Consider the following 26,863-nt stretch of genomic DNA (forward strand, 5'->3'; position numbering starts at 1 on the left):
AGCATGGCCAGAATAGAGCCACGAGACTGACATTGGAGAACGACATTCAAAATACCCCGGATGTATCATTATTTATCATATTAAGCGAATAATCTACCACAGCACCATTACTGCAGGCCCAGCAACATGCCTCCGTTGGCGCAAATAACCTGCCCAGTGCACCACGCCGACTCGGGCGAGCACAACATGGCAACCACGCCCGCGACCTCCTCTACATAAGCCGGCCGTCCCCCGGCCTCCTCGGCATTCTTCACGACCTCATCGGAGTCGATACCGGGCCTAGCCCTCATGAGCGGGGTGTGTTCGATGTACCCCTTGATGAAGCGCTTAAACTCGGGCGTGTTGCGGTCGTACATCGGGGTCAGGACAGGCCCCGGGTTGATGGCGTTCACGGTCGCGCTCTCGCTCAGCTCGCGGGCCCAGGTCCGCGTCATGGCCTCCAGCGCGGCCTTGGTGCCGCCGTAGACAGTCTGTCCGGGGAAGCCGCCGGAGGAGCTGACGGAAGACAGGTTGACGATGCGGCCGGAGCGGTCGGTCGGGAGGTAGGGCTGGGCAGCCTGGACGAGCAGCAGGGGACCCAGGACGTTGACGCGGTACGAGGTCTCGAAGTCTTCGACCTTGATGTCGGGGAGCTTGTCGTTCAAAGCGACGCCGGCGTTGTTGATGAGGATGTCGATTTGGAAGCGAGATGCACCGGGCTCTAGGATCCGGCTCTTGGCGGTCTCGATGAGCGAGGCTGGGCCGGCGGTCGTGCCGAGGTCGGCCTGGATGGGTATGGCGAGGATGCCGTGCCTCGCGGTCAGATCCTGGGCGAGTTTCTCGGCGGGCGCCTGGGAAGATGTTGACGTGTAGCCCAGAATAAGATCGCACCCCTTGGCGGCAAGGATCTCAGCGATGGCGTAGCCGATGCCTGGGACGGGTTTAGTGAAGACTTCCAGGGCTGTGATGTCTCCATGATACGACTCACCTCTCGATGCGCCGGTGACAATACCGAGCTTCTTTTCCAGGGGGCGGGCCATTCTGTCAGAAGATGAGGAATCTGATCGTGCTTTTCGATTGGGTACCTGGTCAATAGGGGATGCTAGGTTCTCGATCACAGGGAGCAGCAACTTTCACACTTGCGACAGGAGGTTGGAGGGAAAGAGGAAACAGCTGAAATTAATGTGAATCGGAAAAGAAGCTAATCAGGACCTGAAAGTCAAGGCTTCAAGTCATGCCGACAAGGAGCCGTCCCTCCATTTCTTCCATTACAAACAGTGATGGGTATATTCCGCTCATTTGAGGGTCTCGTGTTGTCGTGAGATTGCGGTCAATACGGAGAATACGGAGTAGCGGGGAGGGGCGGTAAAATGCGTTGGGTGGGGAGGGGGAAAAGAGAACTACCTACCCCGCTGATTCGGTTCTGCCCCGCAGCGATATCCGACTATTATATCCGATAGGTGACGAACTGATGCGCACCAATCCCTAGGAGGCGCCAGAGTTGAGACCATTGTCTAAGGTAATCAGGGTCAGAAGGTCCAGAAGGTATTGTATTCGTCCTGAGTACATACGTGTAATAACTGGAAAGCCGCCTAAATCCAAGATTTTGTGGCGCTTGTCACGTCAGTGTCTTGGATAGGTACTTGTGTCACTGCATGTATCAGATCTTTTGGAATTAAGCTTTGGGATAATGTGCATAATGTGCTGTTCAAGATGCCCTTGTTGATGCTGAACCTCCCATAATACTTCTGTAAGGTACCTAAGTATTCTAATCTGTACCTACCTTAGGTACCGACTTACGTTGTACTGTGCCTGAAGGACCCATCCTTATCAGTGATACAGCCAATCAATGGCGCTTAGGTAACTCTTGATCTTCGTCACAAACAACTACCTACACGTGCAGAAGGAAATGTGAAGAAGTGAAGCTCAACACAACATCGACAGACAGGAGCTCCTCTACTATCACAACCAACACCACTCATCTTTCCACTGCAAACTACGGATTTGCGACTCGCGATTCAATTCTAAGGTGCTACCTTTTCCTCACTGAACACTTCCCATCTAGGAGGAAAACGAGTCGACACCGAACGAGCGATCCATACAGTACCCGAGAGAGAGAGAAAAAGAATACCAGAGTGAGAAGAGATAAAAAGGGAAAATACGAACAGGAATATAATAAAGGGCCTCTTACCATGGATATCCGACTCCTCCAACCCTCCGACCTCCCCCTCATCCAACACGCCAACCTCGAGAACCTGCCGGAAAACTACTTCCTCAAATACTACCTCTACCACGCCCTCTCCTGGCCACAGCTGAGCTATGTCGCCGTCGACGCCTCCCGCCCGCGCACCTCGCCCTACGACCACCCCAAGATTGTCGGCTACGTCCTAGCCAAGATGGAGGAGGAGCCCTCGGACGGCATCCCGCACGGCCACATCACCTCCCTCTCCGTCATGCGCACCCACCGCCGCCTGGGCATCGCCGAGAAGCTCATGCGCCAGTCCCAGCGCGCCATGGTCGAGACCTTCGGCGCCAAGTACGTCAGCCTCCACGTCCGCGTCAGCAACGTCGCCGCCATCCGCCTCTACCGCGACACCCTCGGCTTCACCGTCGAGAAGGCCGAGCCCAAGTACTACGCCGACGGGGAGGACGCCCACTGCATGCGCCTCGACCTGGGCCCCATCCGCGCCCAGATCGCCGAGGAAGAAAAACAGATGGAGAAGCTGTTTCCGGCTGCGGAGGACAAGGGCGACGCCGCGGGGGAGGACCAGGACGAGGGCGAAGCCGTGGGTGACGTGGGGCGAGATCCGGGCGCTGGCGAGCTGAAGAAGGTGAAGGTCGGTCGTGGCTTGGGCGTCGGTACCCTGGTGGAGAAGATTGCGCCTTCTGCAACTAAATCGGCGTGAGTGTAGAGGAAAAGCAAGAAGAATAAAAGAGGAAAGACAAAAGTATTGATATCCACTTGACACTCTGGGGTTAACTCGTGCTACCTCTGCATCTGCCTACCTTACCGTTAGGAATCTAGTCACGGTTTCCCATGCTCACTCAGACACGGGAACGTCGAGGTGCGGAAGGGGGGGAAGAAGACGGGGATATCGGATCGTTCTGACTGCTGGGTAGGGACTGCAGCCTCAGAAACACATCTAGGAGATGACGAACCACAGAGACGACGATATCACTGTCAGGGCATTCTAGGGAGAGCCAAATCGGGGAAACCGATTGGGCAGAGTGAATGACCAGGAGGAATAAAGGGCAACGACTTGGAGTACAGGGTGAATCTTACCTACGTGGCAGGAGTAGAGGACTTCAGACCCAAATGAAACCCATGCTGGAGACATCATCACCCATTTACCACCTCTCTCTCCTATCCCCCTAACCTCTCGTGGAAGAGGTTGCAGCTTCAGTGTCCCGCTATCTGCATACACTGGCCCTCTCTCCTTTCTTGTTCGTCCAACTCCCTAGCAAACTCCTCGTCGGCTCCGATCCTCAGCCGGTTAACGCTACGTTTCAGTTCCTCCACCTCCGCTTCGAGCCTCTCGGCCGAGCTCCATATTTCTGTGGTCGGCCGGTCACCACCGTCCACACCCTCTGCAGCGTCTGAAATATCATCTGTCTTCAACCCCTTTTCATCCTCTGTCCTGGTCATGAACGCTTCATTCCGTGCCCTTGCTTCGTCAAGCTGGGTGCACTTCCCGGCCAGCTCCTTTTCTAGTTCGTCCAGGATCCGAAACTTCGCCTGTGACCGTGCATGCTGGCTTACTTCGCTCTGTGCCTGGGAATATCCCGGGACTCCGGCCTGAGCTCGTCGTTCTTCCGCTGGCCAACCGCCTGGTGGCGGGAAGGGTGGGAAGTGGCGTTGCTGGGGACCGATCCCCTCGGCTCCGTGGCCGGGAGGAACACCGAACGGCGTTGTTGGGGCGGAATGCACAACCCAGGGACCGTGTGGAAATCCGTGGAGAGGAGGAGACACGTGGATGCTGGGGCCGTGAGGGGGACGTGGGCCTGCCGGTCCCGCCACGCCCGTTCCCATCCCCGGTGGCGGTATAGCCGGGTTTCGCCAAGCGTTCCGACTGCCCTCCCGTGCCTGATTCTCCTTGACCCTCCTCAGCTCCCTCTTCCGTTCTTGCCGCTCTTTCCTCGCTACCTTCTTTCGCGCCCTTTTCTCCGTTCTCTTCACGATTCGCTGCGTCCGCTCGACAGTCTTCCATGCCAAGAGAAGTCCTTTGACCTCCACACGAAGGGCCTTTTTGTCCACGCCTTCCGCAATAAAGTCGGCTTTCTGGTCCTTCGCTTTGCGTAACTCAGCATTGAGACGGCGGACCTCCTCATTTGTCATCTGATGCGCTGGTTCGGTCAACCAGGTTAGGAGTCTGTGGCGGTATGCCGGAAGTTGCCACGGCTCCAGATCGTCCAAGTCAGGTAATGATTCTATAGTGGTCACGGAACTCGTGTCGGAGTCGTATGAGTCGGGAGAGGGTGTGCGTTGACGTGATGGGGACGCACGTTGGAGGTCTGGCAGGCTGCCGAGAGCCGGCGGTCGACCCCGGGTGTGAAGATACGGCCCCGGGTTGGGGTCTGCAGGAAATGGGGCTGGTGGAAAGGAGTTCGCCAGCGAAAAACCGCCAGGTCCAACCAACGGGGGATGGTAATAAGGGACGGGTCGAGGCGACTGATGGTACATGGCTCCCGGATAGTTGGGGTTCGCCCCGCCGCTGAACATACCGCGGCCGGCGATGACGTTGTCGAGATACCTGACACCATGTACATCAGCTATAAGGCCACCCACCCGGATGCCATTTCTGTCGGCCACTACGGTGTTTCCGATGGAGAAGCCATCGTCCCGTATGTTGATACCGGCAAAACTGAAGCCATTCTCCCCCTGCTCTTTATGCCAGGCGCCATAAGGCTGAGCGTGGAAAACCATGGGTGGGTGGAAAATTGGTGGTTGCATGGGCGCCGAGAGACCGAACGGCGGCTGATATTGTGGTGTCTGTAGGTGGCTCCTGTCCCGGATATCTGAGTCTTGGGCTTGACGGCCCTCGAGCGATGATTCAAATACGAGGCGCACCCAGATTGCGCGAGGCTGGAAGAAGCCGTGATTCCACGCAAATGTAACGGCCTCTGCTTCCTGTTTCACGGTGGCTGACGGTGTCAGTGCGTGGATGTCGGTTGATTCGAGACGAAGCCTCTCCAGGTGTGCAGAGGCCTGGTTCCTCCCTTGTGATGAAGACGACCGGCCGTGTGGTGTCAAAGAGGAGCCTGCGGCGGCGCTCGGCTCCTCGGCAAGGAGTTTGCGGTCTATGATGGCTTCATTTCTGAGGGTCGCGTGGTGTGGTAGGAGAAAATTCAAGAAGGTATGCCAGTCCTGGGGCGTAACGTCATGCACCCCAAAATCGGGATTATAGGGAAGCTGATCCGGGGATGAGGCGGCGGATACGCTGATGGTGTGGGTTATATGAACTTCCCGGTAGAATCCGGGGGGCAGTGGACGAGATTCGAAATAGGCGCGGGCAGAAGAAGAGGACAAGGACGGAGGGTCGAAGCCGTTGTTGTTCGTGATGGTGACGTCGGAAGCGTCGATGCTAGGCGTTATGGGGGGAGAAGGGTAAACCGGGAGAGAAGATGGAACAGCCGACCAAGGCGAAAGATGGCCTGTGGAAGTGGCTGGTCGACTGTTGTCGTTGTTGTGGTGGTGTTGTCTGTCTCTCTCAGAATAGGGGGGTGGGGGGACGTCGGACGGATCCATATCCGAGAATAATAAACAGAAAATACGAGAGGATCTCGACCCCGGAAGGTCAGGGCGGTAAGTTGAATTAGAGATAAGGAAAAAGAAAAAGAAAAAAAGAGGAGGAAGGCGGTAGGATCAAGAACAGGTAAAGCGTTCTGGCCTGCCTGTGACCTGTTAGAGACTCCTATGACAAGGGTTGGACACTTCCGAGAAAATGGTCAAGGTAGGCAACAGTGTCAGGCTGCTCGACTAAAGACATATGATCATATGATCAAGCCGCAGAAACATCAGGCACCGTGTCATATAGGGGTGCTTTTGCTTTGGTAGTGCCTAGGCCTCAGGCTGCCGGGGAGGGGGTCTTGGGAGTCTTGGACAGTTCTTGGACAATGTCAGAATCCCCAATGGTTATCGGCCCAAGGAGAATAAAAATAAAACCAAGTAGCTCTCGCTCTTCAGGCTCCAGAATTTCAATGCCATTGTTCAACGGAGCTCCGGAAACGTCGATGGGTTGACAGATAGATAAGACTGTATTACTCTGTACCTAGTTGTTGTAACCGTCAATCGAAACGTGGTCGGCGGCGTGAGATGGATCGGTTCCTAAGGTACCTTAGGCACCTCTAATTAGTACTCGAGGTGTGAGGTACCTTAGTATTAGTACAGTAGGAAGACGTATTTATACCAAGATGACTAAACCCTTTGATTTAAGGCTCAACATGTGACTTGGTAATACAAACTCAGTAATTACTCCGTAAGGTACCTTATTATGTACGCTTACTATTCGTACCGTCAGTCTCCTCTCCTGGCCCTTTCAAATTCACTACTTATCGGTGTTACAGTCAAGTAGCGACAACGGACTGTATTAGATCCACCTCTACCAGGCAGTTAAGGTCAAGGTAAGTGCCGTTTGTACGGATAGCTAGTAGATTTGTTGAGCAGCCATTACACCAGGCGCCCCTGATGTTTTCGACTCCATACATAAACTCCTGGTCCGCTCGCCGGCCGAGAGTCGGGCCCTGCTGCCATCCAACCCTTCTGTACAACGTCCGACGCGGCCTTCATGCTCGTAACGCCAACGCCAAGCTTGCCCTGTTTATGCCCATCCGGATGTTAACCAGTCCTCTGAGACCAAGGCCAAGGCATTCTATCAAAGACATCTCTCATCAGGCATAATTGATGCAAAACCCCCCAGACCAAAAAGAGCAAGAGCGACACCGGCCACGTGTCGCGAAGGCCCAACCCAGGGCCTAGCCCTTGCACGGCTCGTCGATGTCCCCATGGTAGCAGGTTGCGCATACTCCTCATCCCTGCTGACCACACAACGCAGGCCAACGGCACTGTCAAACTAGACAGCTTCAATCATGACTGCCCCAGCGTTCTTCTGCCCTCAAGCATGCGTCACGAATCGACCATTGCGGGTATCGTCTGCCCAACGTTGTCGTGTTTCTTGTGCATAAGCCCCCCCACTTCAACTAACAGGAGGGCTTTGTCGTCCGCTTGCCTCCCCAAATCACCTCTCCGCATCGCCCCAGAGCTGAAAATCAACATCTTCTGCCTTGTAGTGATCCGCCACGATCGTCGTGAGGTGGTTTCGGGAGTGGATACCGCTATGACCTTGTTAGCCGTGCTGCCAAACCAGCCTAATACTCTGCTTTCCTTCACTTACAGATTCGTGATGTATGAATCGACAAGCTCCGGCTGTATAAGCTCCGTCACGGCACCCTGTAACTGAGCTCCCTTGACGAACAAGCCATCCGAGAAGCCCGCGTGACCCATGGCGCCTCCCCATTCCACTAGTTCGTCCTCTTCCATCGAGCTCTCCGGCGAAAGCTCATATACGCCGCTGAGGACAATGACAGGGCAGCCTTTCTCCTTCGCGGCGCGTGCGACGTGTCCGGCCCCCGCGTCCGTGACGACACCGCCATTAGCGAGGACGCACCGGGCACTCAAGACCACCTTGCTGATGCGCGGCATGTGCGCGGCCTGTCCAATATTCATGATGTTCATCGAAGCAACGCCTGCCGCCTGCAGCTTCTTCCGGAACGACGCGAAGGGCACCTCCCCGGGCACCTCCCTGGGCGACGAAGCGAGCCGCGGATCGACCGCAATGACCACTGTGAATCTCCTCTTAGTCGCCGCCCGCAACAGGAACTTCTGAACCGTATGCGACGGCTGATAGACCAGCACGTAGTCGAGCGGACGGATCTGCACGTCGGCCGACGACGCGATCTGATCGTCAACCTGGCTGATTTCGTCCTTGATCTCCTCAATCCCATCTATAATCTCCGCCCTGATGGCGCTGATCCGCGCGTTCTGATGCCCCAGCCTAGGCGTCGACGTGCCCGAATCCTTGGCCAATGGCGAAAGGCTCGGGTGTCCGGGAGGCGATGCCTCCAGCAAGGACAGGAGCGTCTTCGAGGCCGGGAAAGACCCCACGGACATTAGTGCGCCCAACCTGACATGCCTAGGCCCACTGTGGAGATAGTCCGTACTTCCGTCATATTTCGTCGAAGGGGCCTCGGACGGTTCGGGCGCATCTGCTGCCGGCGGGAATGGCTCCTCTGGGGAGGCATCGTCGTCCGTCCCTTCGTTCCTCTGCTCAGAGGCCTCGTCTCGGATCAGTCCCAGCACTCTCCTGACAATGTTGGCCACCACCAGCTCCTTAGGCTGCGCAGCGACCAGCTTGCAGCCGACTTGCCGGACCGTCTCGAGCATATGATCGACATCGCGGAACTTGGTCTTCGCGACCACTTGGAGAAGGATGTGGGCCGTTGCCATGGCACAGGGTTCGGATCCTGCAATTTGGCGTCGTTTGAACAGGCTACCGAATCGGAACAGTTAGAGCCCTTCCAGACCTGATGCACCCTTTTTCATCCAGCCCTGCCGCGGATGCTTCGCTTGGGACAGCCAGGGAGAGGAGCAGGGGCACTCACGATATAAGGCTGTCAATTGAGGCATCTACGGATTTCCCCTTGAGAGATTTTAGATACTTCTCCACCTCGGAGGTGCTATTCATGACAGGCGCCATAATTGCGACAGTGTTCAGACTCCTGGATGGGCAGGCGCTTGCTTTTGTTTCTTATGCAGGTGGATGTAGCTCTGTGCCCTCTCTATCGCGAACGGTGGATTAATAAGAGGATCTTAGTGATAGTAGAATTCCGAATTCTCAAAGCTGGACTCATAAATGTGATGCTCAGAAATGGGTCGTTCAATTTCTGGAAGGACATGCGTGCAATGGCTTTGCCTGAACTCGTGTAGGCTTTGCGTCAGGAGCACAAGTTTTGGAGTGAGTCAAAGGTGATCACTTTCCGGTCGTAGCGCACGACGCAAGAAGCACATCCCACCTTCAAAGTACCTAGGTACAAACCCCCCCACCATGAATTTCCTCTTACGGAGTACGGATCAGGGTTAATTATTAACATTGAGAGTACAGAGAAGGTACGAAGTAATTACTTCATACACTAAGGTACCTTTTATCTTACCGTACGGATACTCCTCCGAAATTACTACCTTAATATACCTAGGTAAGGTATTCAGTGACTTTCGGCTAGGAACGGGTAAAATCACATGAGGAAACCAGGAACGCAAGACAACTTTGGGAATATCTTGTGAAGCAAAATGTTAAACATTTTCTTTTGTTCCTAAACGCTATTTTCATATTCTGATTTACTGCCTTTGACCAAGGGCAACTAAGACCTTCCCTTTGTTGGTCATCTGGAGGAGTACCATCTGAAGGACTGTTGATTCTCTGTGGGCCATCCAGAATTTGTTGGGAAGGTGTGTCTCGTGAAATTACGTCTACCTAATAGGTACTCCAGAAATCCTGAAGCTCATAATCCGTGGTATATTCACGACACAAATAACTTGTTCATGTTCATGCCTAATAATAAAGAAGACACCCCTCAAGGCATCCATACAACGTACTTCATTTCATAGAGCAAAGGTTACGGATATACCATGCTACTTATACCTCTACCTAGCAACCTATTTCGTAGTGCATGTGAAGTGCCTATTTTCAGGCAAGGGGTACAGCACGTGAATAACCACGCCGAGATTATTAGATAATATCAGCTCAACGGTAGAGCTATAAGCCCACAACCAACCACAGCCCGGCAGAAGAACCCGGGGCTACCTGCGTGGTACCGTGTATTACGGGAACAGCTCAATCCGCTGCATCCTGTCCTTCCCTTTCCCAACCACAGTTCCTCCACCTCCATTCGGCTTTTAGATTTTCCCCTCAGACACAATTACCTTGCTGCCCTACCTATCTTCTGCCTACGCATATCTTACCCTGCAATCGTGGAATAGAGGTATCATGCGTCGTCGGGACAATCATCATTAGACTAAAGCCAAGCCGACCCATCTCCGACTTAACCTGGCCACGACCAGACAAGCGAACACGACAACCCATCAGTCGACTGGTCGCATCGTTCCTCATCTCGTCCCTTGAACTTCCACGAAGCCGCTTCGCCCAGCGAAAACCCCTTCATATAGCCGCCATACCTACAGTCTTCAGTATATATGGCGGCGAGTTGACAATCCGTCGCCATTCTTTTTCGGGGAGGAATTTTGCTGCTCTTTAGAGGCCCCGGAGCCTAGAGTGTGTCGAAGCCGCTGGAGCCCCCTTCCCTCCTCCTCATCGAGCCGCAAGGGGCTTCTTTGTTCTCTTAACCTCCGCCCACGGCAATCCGGTCGTCCTCATAAGCTGCGACCCAGTCCTCACCATCAACGAACCTAGCCTCTTCTTGGGAAAGCCTCGTTCGCACAGCTCTCTCACCAATCTCCCGTACACATGTCTCCTGGCTCGCACATTTTCCCCATGAATTCTTTGAACATACTTTCCTCACGCGTGTCTCCGCCCCCGAGTCCGGGACCATCGCGTTCCAATTCCATCGCCTCGTTCGGCCTGGCTGTAGAGGCTGAGCAGCCGTCTCAAACAGGGTGTGGCGAGGACTTGGAGCAAACAATGGACGGACAGACTGGGGATGACGCCCTCGCCGACAATCGAGCGGAAGACACGCACCAAGCGCAAACCGGTACCGATTCTCATGTCCCTGTGATGGTGAGCGAAGAGACCCCGCTACTGGGAGGTTCCAGCGAGCCGTCGCTGCGCTCCTCACCGTGGCACACAGCACCTCGACGAATAGCCGCCAGTTTCATCGATTCCCTTCGTTGGGTTCTGTCAACGCTGACTGCCCCTGGGGTATACCTCATCGCCTGTCTTTACGACGGCGCGGGCTCTTTTGCTCCATTTACTCAACTGAACAGGCTTTTTGGCGGCCAGGACAGCAGTCAAAAGCTCGGTGTCGAATCTACCGAGGACTCCGAGAAGACGGGACACTCTGTGTCCCGCCAAACAACTAGGTATGGTGCACCCAATACTAATCAATAGCCAGTTTCCGTGCTTACAAGTTCATCTTCAACCAGTTTACCATCCGAATCCGAGTCGGAAAAGGATAGCACCCGAGACCACCGACACGCTCGCTCAAAGTCATTACACAGTTCAGAGGAAGCTGCCCATTCCAGGAGTTCGATCCGAATCAAGTTACACGGCGAGGGCGGCTCCCGAACAAAACATCGCAAGACCCAGTCGGCTAGTCCCCGAACCAAAGGCAACGACCGTACAGCCGTTTCCGAGATATCAGCACAGCTCAAGTCTCCGACTTCCCCTGCCGGGGCGTTGACAAAATACCCCCAAACGCCAGCGCCACCTCGCCCATTGATCCCGCGTAGACAACCGTCCTATCTGAACCTCGAGCCGACCGACAGAAAGCATCAGAAGACGCTGATTCTTGACTTGGACGAAACCTTGATACACAGCATGTCTAAGGGAGGACGGATGAGCACGGGGCACATGGTCGAGGTACGGCTGAGCCAGACCTATGTCGGGCCTGGAGGCCAGACGACGCTGGGGCCGCAGCACCCCATCCTATATTGGGTCAACAAGCGTCCCTACTGTGATGATTTCCTGCGCAGGGTAAGAGCCGCACACCGCCGTCCTAATCATTTGACATGCCGAAAGGCCTACAGCTCGTTCTAATGCGTGACAACGCAGGTGTGTAAGTGGTACAACCTGGTGGTCTTCACAGCATCGGTCCAGGAGTACGCCGACCCCGTCATCGACTGGCTAGAGTCGGAGAGGAAGTTCTTTTCCGCACGTTACTACCGGCAACACTGCACATTTCGACAAGGCGCATTCATCAAGGACTTGAGCTCCGTGGAGCCTGATTTGAGCAAGGTGATGATCCTGGACAATAGCCCGCTGAGCTACATGTTCCATCAGGGTGAGTTACAAGGCCACTATTTGAGTTGCTCCGTTGCTATTCCTTCCTAACTTTTTTTTTGCTTTTCTCTCTCTTTTCATTTTTCCCTTCTTTCTTTTCCTTCTTCTGACATCCCCGCCAGACAACGCGATACCGATTCAAGGATGGATTAGCGACCCGACGGACAACGACCTGCTCCATTTGATCCCGCTCCTCGAGGGTCTACAATATGTATCGGATGTGAGGGCGTTCCTTGCGCTACGAGGAGGCGAGGACGGTCAGCATATGGCGTGATTGAATTTTCAGCATACGATATCGGAAGGGGATAGGACTCGGGTGACAATAGCGACGGCGATGGGCGAAACGGCAGCGAGCATCGGGGCGGCTTTCAACATCATCGCCTAGACGGGACGGTTGTGTACAAATAATCAAGTGTTGTTTGAAAGTGTAGTCTCTTTTGCCCTCTTTTTTTTCTTGTATAGAGGGGAGTTCGGCGAGTTGACGTCTAGCACCTACCAATGTCCAGACGCTTGTGCAAAAGACTTTGCTAATCTACTCGCATTTGATGCTCTTGACAGCCTCACTAGTTACGACTGTCTCGAAAGTTACCACATTGTTGCTGTGGTGAACTTGTCTCGGATTATTCTTCCTAGAGGAATGACCATACTCAGGCGAGTTACCCTGCAAAAGCCAATCTTCGATTGACTACATGCGACAGCGGTGGTATTTCCGACGGCAAACCAGGAACTGTTCCGCTTGCAGTAAGAGTGCGAAGTTCACTGTCACGCCGCGATTACTGCCCGATCCCCGAATTGCTGGGGCCATGACAGCTCCCATTCCGACAGGGATCCATCGGCTGCCCTGGTCAGTACCGTCCTCGAAGCCAGGTACGAGAAGAAAGCCTCCGTACCAAGGAAAATCCCCTTGTCAATGAAGGAGATAACAGGAACGCCGAAGGAGACAAGCAGATGACGATGTCTGAGAACAAGTTCTGTGTGACGCATTCCTTCCTGACGGCCAGTTGCGGGCAATGACATTGTTTAGTCGGGAACTAGGGGACGAGGCGGCCAGAACTTCCCGATGTGTGGATCCAGCTATATCCCTGTTAAGCCAAATTGAGTTTAGCGTACGAGTGACCAGACAGCCTTGGGGTGGTGACATCATGGCACAGGTGACGACACCAGCTCGACCCAGGACGGGACCTGCGCATTCCTCTTGCCCGCTCTCACGGCAACGTCGGGGAGAACATCGTAACTGCATGCGGAGATTGTATGTATGTACTGCATACTTGGGTACCCGTCTTACACTACCGGTGCCGGCACATTTCCTCCTCCCAAACCCACAGCTCGCACCGGCCTGACCTCATTAGCGGGTCGAAAGGTAGCCGAAAAGAGTAGCTGGGCAGTGGTGATGAAAGATGGACGCGATGAGAAGTGCGTCCAAGGGAAGGTCAATTTCCCTCGGGCCTGCTGCAGTACTTCGTACTCAGTACAGGTTCTTGCCGCACCCCTGCCTACATTGTTTGAGGTCACTCGTCATTGCGTAAGGTATCCCTATCCTGCTCGTCCAAACGCTAAGTCTCTGGTCACGGGAATGCTCGCCCTGCTCCCATATTAAACACCCTTCCTCCCCCCTCATCCCTTCGTTAGAGAAGTCTTTTATTGTGATGCATCCCATCTTCACACCATCGTCAGAATCCAAGAACCGATCAACTCTCATCCGAAACCAACCTTTCCATCGAATCTGAGGATACTCTTGTTTTCGATAATTCACAATGTCTCTTCACTGTGAGTGTTACCTGCTTGGGGACTCGAGAACTCTGGCGAAGGCAGCACCTAGTCTTCACGCCCGGCAACGGCCAGACTACGGCCGTCCCCCTAATGGCTTGAAAATTCTTCCAAGATGTTGTCGAATCTGATGGGGGGGACTGTCTGAGCTGGCTACCTGATTCGAGTTTCAGGTACAAAGCTCTCCGAAACTGTGCTAATACGAGTATCCTTTCTCTAGATCTTCCTCCCGTTAAGCCTTCGGCCATCGCCCTCGGCACCGTCTTCAACCACACCGCCGAGCTCGCAGGTTAGTAGCCCACCGACATTCAGGTCCACGACAGACGTGCTCACATTTTCGCTCTAGTCCTCACTCCCCTCTTCGGAGCCACATACCAGCGGGCAAAGGCCGCCAACACCAAGGAGGAGTTCCTCAGGTCCAAGGAGGCTTCTTCCGCCGCCGTCGCCTGGGGCACTTCCCTGGTCGGCTCCGCCCTGCAATCCTACGGCGTCGGTGCTCTCATCAACGCCACCGGCACTCTCTCCTACAAGGGCGCTGCCTACCTTGGAGCCCTTATCTTTGCGGCCACGTCTGCTCCTGGCGTACGTGCTCCCTTCGCTATTGATTCAAGTTCTTCTGTGAAGGCCAGCAGTACTGAACTAACGACACATCCCTACAGTACCTCAACGAGATCCTGATTGAGAAGCGCCCTATGGATACCGTCGGCGTCAGCTTTTTGGCCAAGGCATTGGAGACTGTTGGACTATCCCTTGTCCTCACCTGGTGGGGCACTCGTACCAACCCCTTCGACTAAAGGGTTGTAAGGAAGTCCGTTCTGTGGTGTATTAAATGGTCAAGAACTTGTTAGGGACGATGATGGCGACAGTTCCCTTTTATGTGTGCTATTACTAGCCCTCAATAATGGAGGTTGATCAGTGTAAGATGAAATCAATTTACTAGTAAAGCCGGCAACCGCTTGTCTATCCGTTGCGAGCATCAAATTGCGTGTGAATGACCATCTTGGGCCGAAGTCAATTGCAGGTTTTATATGATTTGAGAGCTTGTGCAAACATACGTAATTGGACCTTCCAGTCATTCAAGAGACGCCGGAAATTTTTATAGCTTGGTCGAAAATCTTATTTACCAATGCAACTGCACCGAACGCCGTTAACCCATCCGATAGTCCATGCCGCATGGCCATGGGGTATAATACACCGTCATACCCAGAGCTGCTTGGCAGCGCTGAACGCCCCCTTCCCATCCAGCCGCCAACGGCACTTGAAAAGCGCTGTACACCACGTGAGACAACCTCTCAATCCGTCCGCAATGACAACCTCTTGTGATGTGACCAGCCCCTCGTCCAAACACTGTGCTGCCGATTAGAGGTTCCGCACCTAGCACCAGACCTATGCCCAGAAGGACTGCCTAGCCGTCTCCTTCTGCACAAGCTTAACAAGCGAATCATACGCATCCTTGAAGGTCTCTCCGTCATCCTCGCCATCATCCTTGGCGTCGTCCTTCTTCTTCTCGCCCGCCTTCTTCGCACTACCCGTCTCCATGACCATGACAACGGAGGTAGGACGCTTGGTCTTGGCGGCAGCGCCGAGCTCGGCGCGCGAGGGGACGAAGATGTACGGCACGTTGTGGTCCTCGCAGAGCACTGGGAGGTGAGAGACGACGTCCTGCGGGGAGATGTCTCCGGCGATGATGAGGACGCCGGGGAAGGTGGTGCGGCCTGGTGCGGCGGGCGGGGACTTGCGGAGGGTCTTGACGACTTCTTTTACGCCGCGCTTGAGAGTGTTGTTCTTGGCGGCTGTAGATGTGCAACGCATGACGTTAGTTCCAGTTGTGCGGTTTCAACCAGGGATTATCTCGTGCATGGGCAGAGGCAATGTGCTATGTGATGGGTGTAGGGATAAGGAGAAAGGGGAAGGAAATGCTGAGATGGGCAGCCCACCCATACGTAGGGGATTCATGGAGACACTTACCCTTCCGGACAGTCTTGAGAACCTTCTTCATCGCCTTGTCGTCGGCCAATGGCACCGCGAACGGGACCAGAGCGCCCGGCACGATGGGAGAGACTTTCTTGACGGCGCCGTCGCTGACCACCACTGGAGCGGCGGCCGCAGCTACGGCATCGGCTTGCAGGTGACCCTCGAGGGCACGTTCGAGCTTCTCCTTTTTCTCTTTCTTATCCTTCTTGTCCTTCTTGGGCTTGTGGATGCCGTCCGCCTCGGAGCGCTTCTCCTTCTTCTCCTTCTTGTCTTTCTTGTCCTTCTTCTCCTTCTTGTCTGGTCTTTCGGACGCCATTTTTCCGGAGCTCTTCTGTTTCAATGGGCGACTTTGAGGTGCAAGGTATGTGGCGGTGTCTGTTTGACCGAGACCGGAATACGGGAATAATGGTTGTGGTGTTCTGGCAGACCCGACTTCGTTCTTCCAAATCAGCGGCAACGTGAAACGCAAAGCTCGCTCGCAATTTTCCTTTGGATTTTTTTTTCTGCGGGGAGCTGCTGTGCCTCTGCCGATTGGGCTTAGTCGTTGGTTGGATTTTTGGATCGGCAAAATGTATGTCCGATGCAAGAAATATTCGGAGACTGGATATCACGTGATTCACATCCATCCCATCAACCATGCTATACTAAGCTCTTGGATTCTCGATAGCATTATGGATTCCTACATGTCTATGGTTGCGAGTCATTAAATCGCGTGTTGGTCTGGAATGAGGTTTTTTCTTCGTGTCCAGTAACTTATTTATGTGGATAAGTGAGTTCCGAAGGTAGCTAGTAGCAACTGGTAGCCTATTCCATGTGCTGTGATACAAACCGAAGTCTCACTGCAATCCTGGTTACCACATGTCTACCGCCCGATGCTCTTCCCATCTGGACCTTGCCAGTACATTGTCCGTGGTCTTAGAACAAAAGAATCGAGTCGGAAATGACCTGTCGACCAAGAAAAGATGCCTTTAAGATAAAGTAGGAAACGATTAAGACCAGGCTTCCAAGAAAATATGCTTATGGGCAATGCACGCAGAGTAGATGGCCTATACCGGCCCAGCGGTTGGAAGTTTGTTCTATTCCGCCTCGCCGACTATCTGATATACAGGTATTGTTGACGAAAAAAAGTCGCGGTCTAGTCGTTGAATCCACATGATAAATGCAGGTTTATTCCTCCTCGTCGGCAAACTCGGCACGACCCGCCTTGGAGTTGAGGTAATGGTTCCTGCAAAAGCATCGCATCAGCATCACTTCTCACGTTGGGATAGCTCCAAGGAAAAAAATGACACATACCGCTCGATAGCCCAGTCCATAATGAAGTAGCCGGCAATCAGCGGCGGCGCAATGTAGAGGACCTGGCTGCGGAAGCGACGGAAGGTGTTGAAGATAGCGTCGTGTGTGGCGCCAGCGAAAGGGTTCTGGCGATTCGGGGAGAGACCGTATGTGATGATGCCGCGCTGCTTCTGGCCACCTACTCGAGTGTTAACAACTCCGCTCTTGCTCTTCTGATTGAAGTCCTAGTCCAGCTATTCCGGGCAAGTCACTGTCCAGAGAACCCAGTCGCACAAGCTGACGCAGGATGACTCAAACAGATGTTGTTGCCCTCCACACTTCAACCTTCACTCCGCGTCTCTCTCTTCCTCTATTTTTTCTTCTTCCTTGTGTTCGTGTACAAGAGCTGACTCGAATAGGCGATTTCGTCCGGTTGAATTGACTGCATCGACGGGGAGAAACTCACCAGTGGCACCCCAAGGGCCAATATATCTATTAAGGTTGTCAGTCATGCCACAGCAGAATATTGAATGATCAATTGACCGGGAGGTGACGCAGCTTCGTGTAGAAGCACAAAGGAGAAAAGCCGCATCGTGTTCCAATCAGTTGACTTCGCACGGGGTTGTCTTACTGCCCGTATTTGCCCAGAGGCACGTCACCGCCTCCTTGCAAAGCCTGACTTGGTCTCATTGTGTTCGTTCGGGTGACTTAACGGGTGCAAGTCAATGGCAGTAGTTGTCGGGAGGCTGACGAGGAAACAATCGGGTGATGATCGAAATCCTGAGAGGATATTGCCGAACGGAGCCTCGAACAGGTTTAAAGCCCCTTTAGTTGCATACTTTGCTGTCTATTCAAGCTTACGTAAGTCGGTATTCGAAAATGAGAAGAACCCCGTGTTCCGGGTGGGGAGCATCATCATTTTGGTGCTTAAGCTTCAGATCATACACTATCAGACTTCAACCTGGTGTCGCCCGGAAACCGCACCCCTGATCAACGACAAGAAAACATGGCACAATCACTGGGCTTCATCTACCGCATGGCCATCCCGGCCGCGGTTGCCTTCCCTCTCATCTCATCATCCATCTACGACGTTCGCGGAGGGTCGAGAGCAGTCATCTTCGACCGGTTGAAGGGTGTCAAAGAGGAGGTCGTTGGCGAAGGGACGCACTTTCTGGTTCCCTGGCTGCAAAAGAGCATCGTTTTTGATGTGCGGACAAAGCCCAGGAGTATCGCCACCATGACGGGCAGTAAGGATTTGCAGATGGTCAGCTTGACCCTACGAGTCCTGCACCGCCCTGAAGTCAAGGCCCTGCCCAAGATCTACCAAGTACGTGCCGTCCCAATTGTAACCCATCCAATGCGACATATTCTCCTTCGTGTTTAAGGTAGGTCGGTGAAACGAGCCAGCTGACTCGAGCCCCCCCCCAACAGAACCTCGGCGCCGACTACGACGAGCGCGTCCTCCCTTCCATCGGCAACGAAGTCCTCAAGGCAATCGTAGCGCAGTTCGACGCCGCCGAACTCATCACACAGCGAGAGGCCGTTTCCAATCGAATCCGCCACGACCTGACCCGCCGCGCGGCCGAGTTCAACATCGCCCTCGAGGACGTGTCCATCACCCACATGACATTCGGCAAGGAGTTCACCAAGGCCGTCGAGCAGAAGCAGATCGCCCAACAGGATGCCGAGCGTGCCCGCTTCATTGTCGAGAAGGCCGAGCAGGAGCGTCAGGCCAACGTCATCCGTGCCGAGGGTGAGGCCGAGAGCGCTGAATTCATCGGCAAGGCCATCGCCAAGGCTGGTGACGGCCTTATCCAGATTCGTAAGATCGAAGCCAGCCGGGACATCGCTCAGACGCTGTCCGCCAACCCCAACGTCGTCTACCTTCCCGGGGGGAATGGTGGGAACCAGATGCTGCTGAACGTTGGACGGCCATAATTTGGGGCAGGGGAGGACCTCGACAAAATGAAGTGTATCATTAAGGTAGTGGTAGTGGACAGGATGGAAAGAAAATCGTACGCCAGACACCACTTCAATATATGTAATTTTATGCATACTTTTGTGAACACGAGCCAGTCAGTACTTTGATGACAGTGAGCATAGTCTGCCTGCGGATTCTGCGTCGCATGCGCGTCCATTTGCCTGCTGGCGATGAAAGTTTGGTTCACGGGGATACTCTCCATTCGGTCCATCTTTCTTTGAGGGACATTGGAGACTCCATATATGACACATACCAGACATTCAAATGACACACTCAGACACGATGGAGAACACTTATGGTGGAGATGTAGGTTGGTTTTCAGACAGACCATTGCATAGGCAGAGATTCCCAGAAACTCAAGACCGTTATGATTCCTCTAAATCCCAGCGAGACCTATATAACCCAAATAGCTAGTCGGACTGATCGCTATTTACCGACTTGGTCGACCCAGTCAGTGCCTCCAAGAATTCCCTATCCCGCTTATCAGCCTTAGGCTTGCACTCTTTGCCGGACGGATATCAGCAGGGGGGGATGAAAGCCCCTATCGATGCGTCCAACTTCCAGCCTCTCCGCTGCATGTTTTGCCATTCCTCCATAATTTTGAGATGTACCAATTCGCCGGCTGCTCGCGCATCCTCTGCCGAGTCATGACCAAGAGTCTTGCTGCCAGTCTCGACTTGGATTTTGCGGTCGAGGCGCTCCTGCATCAGCCGTTTCAGTCCGTATCTGAAGGGAAGACCGGCCTTGTGCGGATGTAAAAGGACCGTATCAATGAGAGTTGGGTGGATAATTCGAACAGCGTTGAGATCATTCTCCAGACCGTGCCCAATGAGCGGGGTTTCGGGGCTGATCAACGAGAAGAGGAGATCACGCGCAGCTTCGGGAGAAGGGACGATTTTCATCCTCTTGGGCCCGTCCTTGGATTCACAGTTGGGAACCTCCTTGTTGTTCCACATCTCCGCCTGGGCCATGTCATCCGGCCAGACTCCCGAGAAACGAGAGTTAAGGTCAAGAATCTCGCCGCGGGGCATCACCAAGACGTCCAGCATCGTTGCACCTGTTGGCCAGGCAGTGGCGGTGAGCCGGACCAGTTCAAGGCCGTAGGTGGTGTAGCACATCTCGCAGTCGAAGCACACGGCTCGGTCAGCTGGCACCGAAGGATTGGCCGGCGTTTCGGCGTAATTGAGAATGGAGGCCAGGCGCTTCGGGTCAGTTACCTTGAAGACGTGATGGGGCGCTTCGGCGCATCCAGCTGAGTCTCCGATTTCTTGACCGCAGCAAAGGTAACGCTTTGCCTTTTTGGACTTATCGCCTGCCTGGCGTTCGGGGAAGTAGGTCTTGCCGTGGTGGAACGTGCAAGCACCTCCCGAAGTGAGCGAGCCATCCTCGCTGCGACCTGGGAAAACTTGGAAGCGCCGGTCACATCGGTCACACTTCTCCCAACCCTGGGCAGCTTCCATACCATCGCGAGCCTTGGCTATCTCGGCAGCAGTGGGTAGGGTCGGGACGTAGCCATGGGCTGCCAGGCCATCAACGGAGGTAAGAAGTCGACGTAGTAACAGCACTTCCTGGGCTGGCTGCAAGCCCGTGACGACTTTCTTAGGTGTGTCGGCGGGGTCCTGCTCGGGCCGTTTCTTAGTATCGCGGCATCGCCGGTCCAGAGTGCGGCGTTCCTCCTTCCATTGCTGGACATTCATGCGCTTCAACTTCATAATGGCGTTTCTCAGGCTTTGGCTATAAATGGTGGGCTTCGTGACAGCCGCGGCTTCCTCCTGGTCCAGGGCCTCCCATATGAGCTCCTGGTCGGAAAGAACGAGGTCAGTATCGGCGTCCTTGGCAGTCTTTTTCAGTTCGGTGTTGAGCCGCTTGAGCTCGCTGTGTAGAAGTTTTAAAAGTCTGATCCGCGTTTCATGGCTCGCCGGTGCCGACTTGAGATGGCGAGGGTTGAGCGATTCTACCTTCCTGGGTTTAGGAGATGAAGATGCGGAAGGACCAGAAGCGGTACCAGTAGAAGGGGAGGGCCCGGCTGGGGGGTTCTTCTTAGTTCTTGCCGGTGTAGGGGATGGTGTAGAGGTAGGCGCAGAGTCCAAGCCTGACGCGCGTAGCTTCCCACCCGAGGGAGGTTTGTTTGAAGAAGTGGACGACAGTGTACGGCGATGAGGAGTCAACTTTGGCTGTGTTGTGGTGGCATTCTTCTCCTTCGCTCCATTCGCCGCAGGCAGCCGATCCAAAGTCGAGGAAATACGTCGACCTAATGCTGGCGGGGAAATAGGCCTAGTGAGGCTCGAAGGCTTCGTGCTCTGGGCCGTAGCTGGGACAGTGGGTGCCACTGAAGCCGTCGTCGGAGGTCTCGAGATTCGTTCTTCAGATCCTGCCGTCGCTAATGCCTGGTCTATCTTCTGTCGTTTCCTAGGGCCTCCTTGAGACGAGGTCGGGTCGTCGTCGTCCTCACTCGGGGCCGAATGAGGTCGGGAGGCTGTGGTTGACGGCTTCGTAGTGACAGTCGATGAAGATCTTGTACCAGCGATGATCCCCGAGCCATTGTTATTGCCGTGTCCGAATAGACATTGAAAGGCGGCGCACTTATTTCCAGCTGGACACGGGATGTGTTTGAAGCTCAGGAAGGACGACATTCTGCGTCGTTGATTCTTCCGGGATAGTGGAAGACCGATGAGAGTTCAAAAGTGAATAGCAAGACTGAGATGAGAGGGTTTGATGGACTCAAATTGGTATAAATGCAATGATACCGGGGACAGGGACGCAAGGGTAGAACCGAACTGAACAAAGCAGCTTTGACGGCAGAAGTAACCCAGTAGCCACTCCCTGGATAATTGGGAACAAAGCTGTGCTGCGCGGAGAAGTAGAGGGCGAGCGTGTATAAATAAAGCTTTGCTTAGTGGCCCGTTATGGCACAATATGAGGATGGACCAGGCCTATTCAAGGCCTGGCTCATAGGTGGCTTGGTGGCTAGTGGGTAGAGTTCTGGAACTACTCCGGAGGGTTTGCTATTTTGTTGAAATAGGCCAGACGGTTTCACCAGACTCTGGGGTTCCTGTTTTATTTGATCGCTTCATTGGCACTGGGACAGGTGCCTTTGTGAACGGTTGGGGGGGGGGGGTGTCATGATCTTGCTTTACATAGAGCGAGATGGGATGAAGTCAGAGGCTTCGACATGGTTACCATGCTGATTACTAAGTAAACCGGATGCGTGGTCTGTGCGTTTTATTTCCGTGTGTGGACGAAGTAGGTACTTCGGAAAGACTCGACTGGTCACCTCCTCTTTGTGAAGAACTTCGTACGCCTCTGTGCCTCGTAGAACTTAGAACTAAGGTAGGATCGAGTATCGGTACTCCGTAAGGAGATTCACGTATAAACGTACGAAATAACACAGTCAGTCATGTGTCAATATCGTCCGGGAGTGCTCTTCGTGACTTCATATCAAGACGGTTAGGTTAGTCTCCCAAATTCACTGAAAGAGGGTTCTAGCCTTTACCAATATGAGCACTCAGTTTCCAAAATTAAGACCCAGTTGGCTTTAGAGGTAGATTCAATTTACGATAAGCCTGGCGGACAAAGAGACGAGGAGGCTGTTTCATAGATGAGAGTGTGTGTGGTGGATCTCTTCGAAAGGTCGATGGACTTGCGTTTTACCGAAGACGGGCTGGCTGCGTGGAAACCTTTCTCATTGAACAGCCGTTTACCAGTATAATATCAACGGGTCTGTCTTCTTACCCCTCGCCCGCCGCGTAGATCGCCGTTTTGGATAGTCATCGGTCCGTCAAGGCGGATACGAGGCATGTGCGGGTTGAGGGAGGAGGTGGGAGAGGCTCTTATCAATACCTCCTTACCTTAGCTTTCTCCGTACACTATCGTACCTAGCCATTTTAGGTAGTGTCCTGCAGGGGCATTGTCTGGAGCGCTACGAATGTGCAGATAGCTTATATCATTTCCACTAGGAAATACTACGTCATTGGACGCAGCACTTCAGGCCTGCTTTGTGACACGGCATAGCTGCTGCTTGTAACTCCATTCAACGGGACGTAAACAACATTGATTCTATGTCCGTCCTTCGTTTTCCGTACATCGTACGAAGTATAGTCGCACTTGAATAGATAGGACCTTTCCCCCCGTCTTTCGTTGGGCCTCGCTCTCGATACCGGGAAGACTTGCCTAACACCGCTTTTGCCAAGCCGCTGCTCACCTCACCTCACTTGGATCTGTATCACTAATACTTCGTAGTCTCACTGTATTCAGTGCTCCGTGTATTTTTTTAACCGCTATTATTTTCCTGTAAGCCGAGTGCCAACTCTTCTTTTGGCCAGAGGAGGTAGTACCGATCAGCTAGATCCCGATGACTAGACGCAACACTGCAATCAAGAAGGAAGAACTTCGAAAAGGGGACCTACATAGGAGGGCAACGGCGGAAGGTTAGAGAGTGCTACAAAGCGTGCTCGCACGAGACGTCAGCTTCGAATGTTTTCCTCTATATTCTGCATGAGATTGTTCTGCGGCCTTGCCTTTCCTCTTTTCTCTACATGTACCTTCTTCTTCTTCTTCTTCTTCTTCTCCTCCTCCTCCCCCCCCTCCTCCTCTAGCCTTCCTGCACCCTTCATCTCTTCCTCCCTTTCTTATTGCTTCTGAAGAGTACCGATTTTCATTGTTCAGCTTGTAGCTTTTCGAGAGCTTACTTGGCCTTCCTTTCAACTTCGAATGACGGCTTACGAATCCGTACCTTTACAACAGTCGGTGTGAGCAAAGCGACTGCGTCGGGACTCTGAGAGAGAGAGAGGGCGGCTCAAATTCTGTATGAAGTACAAATCATTATTACCGAGTAAAGGTACTACTTTACGGAAAGGCTATCTGAAGAGCCTCACACGTGCCATCGCTCCACCTGGCATACGAGCACACGAGCACACGAGCACACGTCAGTGGCATGACCGATCCAGACGCACTGAAGCATTAGCAGGGGGTCCCAGTCACCCGGTGGTGAGGTTGCACGAAGTACCGGTACCGCCCCCAGCTCTGTACAGTAAGGTACCTTACTTCGGAAATGGGAGATTGGTACAGGCACTGAGAGCACCAACTCCACCCACCGAGTCCCGAGGTGCCTAGCTTGTTTGTACCTTACGCTACGTACCCACCGCCACGCCGTTCGACTTCGGCGACGGACACTACCTACCTTACCTACCTTACCCTTACCATATCAGCAGAGCAGTTGGTTCGAGGGAGAAAGTTGGTGCTGCGTATCGGATAAGTGCGCAACACTTCTTTCCTCTTCAATCAATCTGCTCTTCTGACCCTCTCGAACCCCCCTCGCCTACAAACTTGCTTCCGTTTTCCATTCGCTCCATTGACCGGTCCCTGATCTCATCCAAGTATTCGTTGGCAATGGATTACACCGGTGGCTCCGCAGAAGCCGAGCATCTCTGCGTCTTAGTCCACGGGGTTCGTGCTTGAGAAAGCAAATCGCTTTTCTTCTTTTCTTTCCGCTCACGACAACTCTAGCTAACTATAGTTCTTTTTTCCCGTAGCTTTGGGGTAATCCCAACCACATGGTTAGCATCGCCAAAAGCTTACGGTCCCAGTACCCAGCCGATAAGCTCTATCTCCTCCTCGCCAAGCGCAACAGCGGCAGCTTCACCTATGACGGCATCGAACGTGGAGGCGAGCGCGTCTGCTCCGAAATCGAAGAAGAACTGCGTCTCATCAAGGCACGCGGCGGCAACATCACCAAACTCAGCATTGTCGGTTACTCTCTCGGTGGTCTCGTTGCACGTTATGCCGTCGGCCTTCTCTACGCCAAGGGTATCCTCGACAGACTCGAGTGCATGGTAATGAGGAATCTCTTTGTCTAATGCCATGCGCCCGCTGTTTAGTCTACGTATGTGCAAGACGCGCTGACCTTTCGGACGTCCTGACGTGTAGAACTTCACCACTTTCGCTACCCCCCATCTCGGTGTCCGAACTCCACTCCGGGGATGGCACAACCACATCTGGAACGTCCTCGGAGCCCGGACGCTCTCGGCTTCGGGCCAACAGCTCTTCACCATTGACAAGTTCCGCAATACCGGTCAACCCCTCCTCGCAGTCCTAGCTGATCCCAATTCTATCTTCATGTCAGGTCTGCGGAAGTTCCGCCGCCACACGCTCTACTCCAACATTGTCAACGATCGGAGCGCCGTGTATTACACCACGTGCATCTCGAAGACCGACCCTTATACTAACCTCGACGAGACCTCCGTCGCCTACCTCCCGGGCTATGAGGATGTCATCCTCGACCCAAACACCCCTGTCCGGCCCCGGCCAAAGCCCTCGCGCCAGGCGAGCTTCGCTTCCGTCTCCGCCGCCGGCGTGACGTGGCTCCGCCGCATTCCCTTCCTCCTCACCGTTGCCGTCCTAGTCCCCGTCGGCATACTCTTTTTCCTGGTGAACTCGTTCATCCAAAACTTCCGCTCCTCGCAGCGCATCCGCCTCCACGAGAAGGGCCTCGCCGGCGTCAGCATTGGCGACTACCGCGGCTTCCCGCTCTGGATCAACGAGATCCGAACGGAGATGGAGCAAGCCTACGAGGCGCTGAACAACGCCCAGGACCAGGCTTACCTCGCCAACGAGACGGACGAGGACGACGACAAGCCTGGAAGCGAGGGGGACGAAAACGGTGCCGATGGCGATTGCGATACCATGGATGAGGCGTCCAGGAAACTCCTTGCCCACGAACGCCGCATGTCGGTTCCGGCCCAGCCTACCCTCGCTCTGGCTCCTTACCAGTTCCGCATGGTCCAATCCCTGGACAGCTTGGGTTGGCGTAAGTACCCCGTTTGGATTCACCAAGACCGCCACAGCCACGCCGCAATGATTGTCCGATGGGAGAAAAAGACATTTGCGGAGGGGAAGGTCGTCTTGCGCCACTGGCTGAACGAGGAGTTCATCGTGTACTAGTAGCCTGCCCCCGTCACTCTGTGATCGAGGTGGGCGGAAACACGGTTCTGGCTAAACAAGGTGCTCATTTATGCTGTAGGTTTCTCAGGGCGTCGGCGTGTATGTAGTTTTCGTTATCCTTTACTGCTTACTTGTTTCCAGTAATATAAATATAGAATGGGTAGACCAAAAGCGAGACCATTTTCATGAATCACCGCTCCAAGGTATCAGTGAACTGGGAAATCTTCCTAATCGAAACAATATGACACCGACAGCCTCGGTGACTTGGATCGATGAACAAGTTAACAAAAAGGAGGTCTCAAGGAGCAGACACACTACGAATTCTTGGATGACTGGGTAAGATAGGAAGCGATCTAAAGCTCGGGCTCCATATCCAGTCCCTACGTAGGTAGTTTATGTGGTGAGTCTTTATCGCACGCATTCTTGAAGCCTTTACCAGGCCACGACATGGACCGAACTAAGTGGTGACTGTAACCATGGCGGAAACGCTGAAAGAAATCGTCCTTTACTTACCAGCCACCGGGACGGGACGAAGGAATGAGATGTTCGTGGTCTCCATAATCGACATTGAAGGCACGCCGCCAATTCAGGTGAGACAGACCGAGATGACCGGGTCTGAGTGCAACTAATTGGTCAGTAGCAGTTCCATGTGCGGACGCCTCCATAGGTAGGTAGGTAGGTAGGTATCTGAGATGAGTACCTGGGATGAAGAGCAGAGAGTGATTAGCGGAGGAGGTTCAACATGACGGCAACTGGTCGATACCTTACATTACGTACCTTACCAGGTACCTTATACCAGTTGGAAACACCAACTCCCTTAGGTAAGGTATTCATACAGAGGCTGGATATTCCGACTATAGTTCTGACATAGACCATAGATTATATATTTCGAAATACCACGTATACTCTACTATATACGATCGTTGATTACTCTAATAGCTTT

The 26,863-nt window shown here is 53.7% G+C and overlaps 12 protein-coding genes across 12 annotated transcripts; 6 read left to right on the top strand and 6 right to left on the bottom strand.

Moving 5' to 3' along the window:
- Nucleotides 1-23: 23 nt before the first annotated feature.
- Nucleotides 24-1,344, bottom strand: SODALDRAFT_331231 (3-oxoacyl-reductase). Its single transcript, XM_028611408.1, has 2 exons — nucleotides 968-1,344; nucleotides 24-910 (listed from the first exon to the last, which is right to left on the bottom strand). Exons 1-2 carry the CDS (start codon nucleotides 1,017-1,019, stop codon nucleotides 108-110), a joined length of 855 nt encoding a protein of 284 aa, XP_028469302.1. The 5' UTR covers nucleotides 1,020-1,344; the 3' UTR covers nucleotides 24-107.
- An 827-nt stretch (nucleotides 1,345-2,171) lies between these two features.
- SODALDRAFT_338799 (acyl-CoA N-acyltransferase) lies at nucleotides 2,172-2,805 on the top strand (the record flags this gene model as incomplete). Its single annotated transcript, XM_028612806.1, has 2 exons — nucleotides 2,172-2,704; nucleotides 2,751-2,805. The coding sequence occupies 2 exons, from the start codon at nucleotides 2,172-2,174 to the stop codon at nucleotides 2,803-2,805; spliced, it is 588 nt and encodes a 195-aa protein (XP_028469303.1).
- A 681-nt stretch (nucleotides 2,806-3,486) lies between these two features.
- SODALDRAFT_322614 (hypothetical protein) lies at nucleotides 3,487-5,725 on the bottom strand (the record flags this gene model as incomplete). Its single annotated transcript, XM_028609740.1, has 4 exons — nucleotides 3,487-3,567; nucleotides 3,740-4,323; nucleotides 4,483-4,569; nucleotides 4,702-5,725. 4 exons carry the CDS (start codon nucleotides 5,723-5,725, stop codon nucleotides 3,487-3,489), a joined length of 1,776 nt encoding a protein of 591 aa, XP_028469304.1.
- Nucleotides 5,726-7,214: 1,489 nt separating this feature from the next.
- On the bottom strand, nucleotides 7,215-8,732 carry SODALDRAFT_338800 (translation initiation factor eIF-2B subunit beta; the record flags this gene model as incomplete). Its single annotated transcript, XM_028612807.1, has 3 exons — nucleotides 7,215-7,311; nucleotides 7,371-8,525; nucleotides 8,638-8,732. 3 exons carry the CDS (start codon nucleotides 8,730-8,732, stop codon nucleotides 7,215-7,217), a joined length of 1,347 nt encoding a protein of 448 aa, XP_028469305.1.
- A 1,660-nt stretch (nucleotides 8,733-10,392) lies between these two features.
- SODALDRAFT_121101 (dullard-like phosphatase domain-containing protein) lies at nucleotides 10,393-12,505 on the top strand. Its single transcript, XM_028606628.1, has 4 exons — nucleotides 10,393-11,068; nucleotides 11,132-11,681; nucleotides 11,760-11,988; nucleotides 12,110-12,505. Exons 1-4 carry the CDS (start codon nucleotides 10,497-10,499, stop codon nucleotides 12,259-12,261), a joined length of 1,503 nt encoding a protein of 500 aa, XP_028469306.1. The 5' UTR covers nucleotides 10,393-10,496; the 3' UTR covers nucleotides 12,262-12,505.
- A 1,048-nt stretch (nucleotides 12,506-13,553) lies between these two features.
- Nucleotides 13,554-14,568, top strand: SODALDRAFT_121123 (DUF1761-domain-containing protein). The gene is made up of 4 exons (XM_028606629.1): nucleotides 13,554-13,754; nucleotides 13,975-14,043; nucleotides 14,101-14,336; nucleotides 14,414-14,568. The coding sequence occupies exons 1-4, from the start codon at nucleotides 13,742-13,744 to the stop codon at nucleotides 14,546-14,548; spliced, it is 453 nt and encodes a 150-aa protein (XP_028469307.1). The 5' UTR covers nucleotides 13,554-13,741; the 3' UTR covers nucleotides 14,549-14,568.
- A 170-nt stretch (nucleotides 14,569-14,738) lies between these two features.
- Nucleotides 14,739-16,220, bottom strand: SODALDRAFT_308259 (L30e-like protein). Its single transcript, XM_028609080.1, has 2 exons — nucleotides 15,723-16,220; nucleotides 14,739-15,547 (listed from the first exon to the last, which is right to left on the bottom strand). Exons 1-2 carry the CDS (start codon nucleotides 16,042-16,044, stop codon nucleotides 15,141-15,143), a joined length of 729 nt encoding a protein of 242 aa, XP_028469308.1. The 5' UTR covers nucleotides 16,045-16,220; the 3' UTR covers nucleotides 14,739-15,140.
- On the top strand, nucleotides 16,068-16,435 carry SODALDRAFT_357555 (hypothetical protein; the record flags this gene model as incomplete). Its single annotated transcript, XM_028614013.1, has 3 exons — nucleotides 16,068-16,089; nucleotides 16,155-16,299; nucleotides 16,396-16,435. The coding sequence occupies 3 exons, from the start codon at nucleotides 16,068-16,070 to the stop codon at nucleotides 16,433-16,435; spliced, it is 207 nt and encodes a 68-aa protein (XP_028469309.1).
- Nucleotides 16,436-16,437: 2 nt separating this feature from the next.
- Nucleotides 16,438-17,722, bottom strand: SODALDRAFT_349471 (cytochrome b-c1 complex subunit 8). Its single transcript, XM_028613425.1, has 4 exons — nucleotides 17,632-17,722; nucleotides 17,467-17,492; nucleotides 17,022-17,199; nucleotides 16,438-16,953 (listed from the first exon to the last, which is right to left on the bottom strand). Exons 1-4 carry the CDS (start codon nucleotides 17,688-17,690, stop codon nucleotides 16,896-16,898), a joined length of 321 nt encoding a protein of 106 aa, XP_028469310.1. The 5' UTR covers nucleotides 17,691-17,722; the 3' UTR covers nucleotides 16,438-16,895.
- A 215-nt stretch (nucleotides 17,723-17,937) lies between these two features.
- On the top strand, nucleotides 17,938-18,932 carry SODALDRAFT_292243 (putative prohibitin protein; the record flags this gene model as incomplete). Its single annotated transcript, XM_028608685.1, has 2 exons — nucleotides 17,938-18,327; nucleotides 18,432-18,932. Coding segments are annotated over exons 1-2 (822 nt in total), but the record flags the coding sequence as incomplete, so codon positions are not given.
- Nucleotides 18,933-19,276: 344 nt separating this feature from the next.
- Nucleotides 19,277-22,086, bottom strand: SODALDRAFT_331243 (hypothetical protein). Its single transcript, XM_028611409.1, has one exon. It carries the CDS (start codon nucleotides 21,612-21,614, stop codon nucleotides 19,500-19,502), a length of 2,115 nt encoding a protein of 704 aa, XP_028469312.1. The 5' UTR covers nucleotides 21,615-22,086; the 3' UTR covers nucleotides 19,277-19,499.
- A 2,083-nt stretch (nucleotides 22,087-24,169) lies between these two features.
- On the top strand, nucleotides 24,170-26,097 carry SODALDRAFT_331244 (DUF676-domain-containing protein). The gene is made up of 3 exons (XM_028611410.1): nucleotides 24,170-24,426; nucleotides 24,513-24,812; nucleotides 24,907-26,097. The coding sequence occupies exons 1-3, from the start codon at nucleotides 24,370-24,372 to the stop codon at nucleotides 25,918-25,920; spliced, it is 1,371 nt and encodes a 456-aa protein (XP_028469313.1). The 5' UTR covers nucleotides 24,170-24,369; the 3' UTR covers nucleotides 25,921-26,097.
- The last annotated feature ends 766 nt before the right edge of the window (nucleotides 26,098-26,863 follow it).

The sequence above is a fragment of the Sodiomyces alkalinus genome, assembly GCF_003711515.1.
Source record: "Sodiomyces alkalinus F11 unplaced genomic scaffold SODALscaffold_2, whole genome shotgun sequence".
NCBI lineage: Eukaryota > Fungi > Ascomycota > Sordariomycetes > Glomerellales > Plectosphaerellaceae > Sodiomyces > Sodiomyces alkalinus.

What these genes read in the sequence shown, in the direction of transcription:
- SODALDRAFT_331231 (XM_028611408.1), bottom strand. Translation starts at nt 1,019, where the DNA reads ATGGCCCGCCCCCTGGAAAAGAAGCTCGGTATTGTCACCGGCGCATCG. An exon ending in TGTCACCGGCGCATCGAGAG is followed by an intron (nt 911 to 967) that starts GTGAGTCGTATC and finishes AACCCGTCCCAG; the next exon opens with GCATCGGCTACGCCATCGCT.
- SODALDRAFT_121101 (XM_028606628.1), top strand. Translation starts at nt 10,497, where the DNA reads ATGTCTCCTGGCTCGCACATTTTCCCCATGAATTCTTTGAACATACTT. An exon ending in GTGTCCCGCCAAACAACTAG is followed by an intron (nt 11,069 to 11,131) that starts GTATGGTGCACC and finishes ATCTTCAACCAG; the next exon opens with TTTACCATCCGAATCCGAGT. An exon ending in GTGATGATTTCCTGCGCAGG is followed by an intron (nt 11,682 to 11,759) that starts GTAAGAGCCGCA and finishes GTGACAACGCAG; the next exon opens with GTGTGTAAGTGGTACAACCT.
- SODALDRAFT_121123 (XM_028606629.1), top strand. An exon ending in CCACACCGCCGAGCTCGCAG is followed by an intron (nt 14,044 to 14,100) that starts GTTAGTAGCCCA and finishes TTTTCGCTCTAG; the next exon opens with TCCTCACTCCCCTCTTCGGA. An exon ending in CGGCCACGTCTGCTCCTGGC is followed by an intron (nt 14,337 to 14,413) that starts GTACGTGCTCCC and finishes ACATCCCTACAG; the next exon opens with TACCTCAACGAGATCCTGAT.
- SODALDRAFT_308259 (XM_028609080.1), bottom strand. Translation starts at nt 16,044, where the DNA reads ATGGCGTCCGAAAGACCAGACAAGAAGGAGAAGAAGGACAAGAAAGAC. An exon ending in TCTCAAGACTGTCCGGAAGG is followed by an intron (nt 15,548 to 15,722) that starts GTAAGTGTCTCC and finishes GCACATCTACAG; the next exon opens with CCGCCAAGAACAACACTCTC.
- SODALDRAFT_349471 (XM_028613425.1), bottom strand. Translation starts at nt 17,690, where the DNA reads ATGAGACCAAGTCAGGCTTTGCAAGGAGGCGGTGACGTGCCTCTGGGC. An exon ending in CCTCTGGGCAAATACGGGCA is followed by an intron (nt 17,493 to 17,631) that starts GTAAGACAACCC and finishes CAACCTTAATAG; the next exon opens with ATATATTGGCCCTTGGGGTG. An exon ending in ATGGACTGGGCTATCGAGCG is followed by an intron (nt 16,954 to 17,021) that starts GTATGTGTCATT and finishes ATGCTTTTGCAG; the next exon opens with GAACCATTACCTCAACTCCA.
- SODALDRAFT_331243 (XM_028611409.1), bottom strand. Translation starts at nt 21,614, where the DNA reads ATGTCGTCCTTCCTGAGCTTCAAACACATCCCGTGTCCAGCTGGAAAT.
- SODALDRAFT_331244 (XM_028611410.1), top strand. Translation starts at nt 24,370, where the DNA reads ATGGATTACACCGGTGGCTCCGCAGAAGCCGAGCATCTCTGCGTCTTA. An exon ending in TCTGCGTCTTAGTCCACGGG is followed by an intron (nt 24,427 to 24,512) that starts GTTCGTGCTTGA and finishes TTTTTCCCGTAG; the next exon opens with CTTTGGGGTAATCCCAACCA. An exon ending in TCGACAGACTCGAGTGCATG is followed by an intron (nt 24,813 to 24,906) that starts GTAATGAGGAAT and finishes CCTGACGTGTAG; the next exon opens with AACTTCACCACTTTCGCTAC.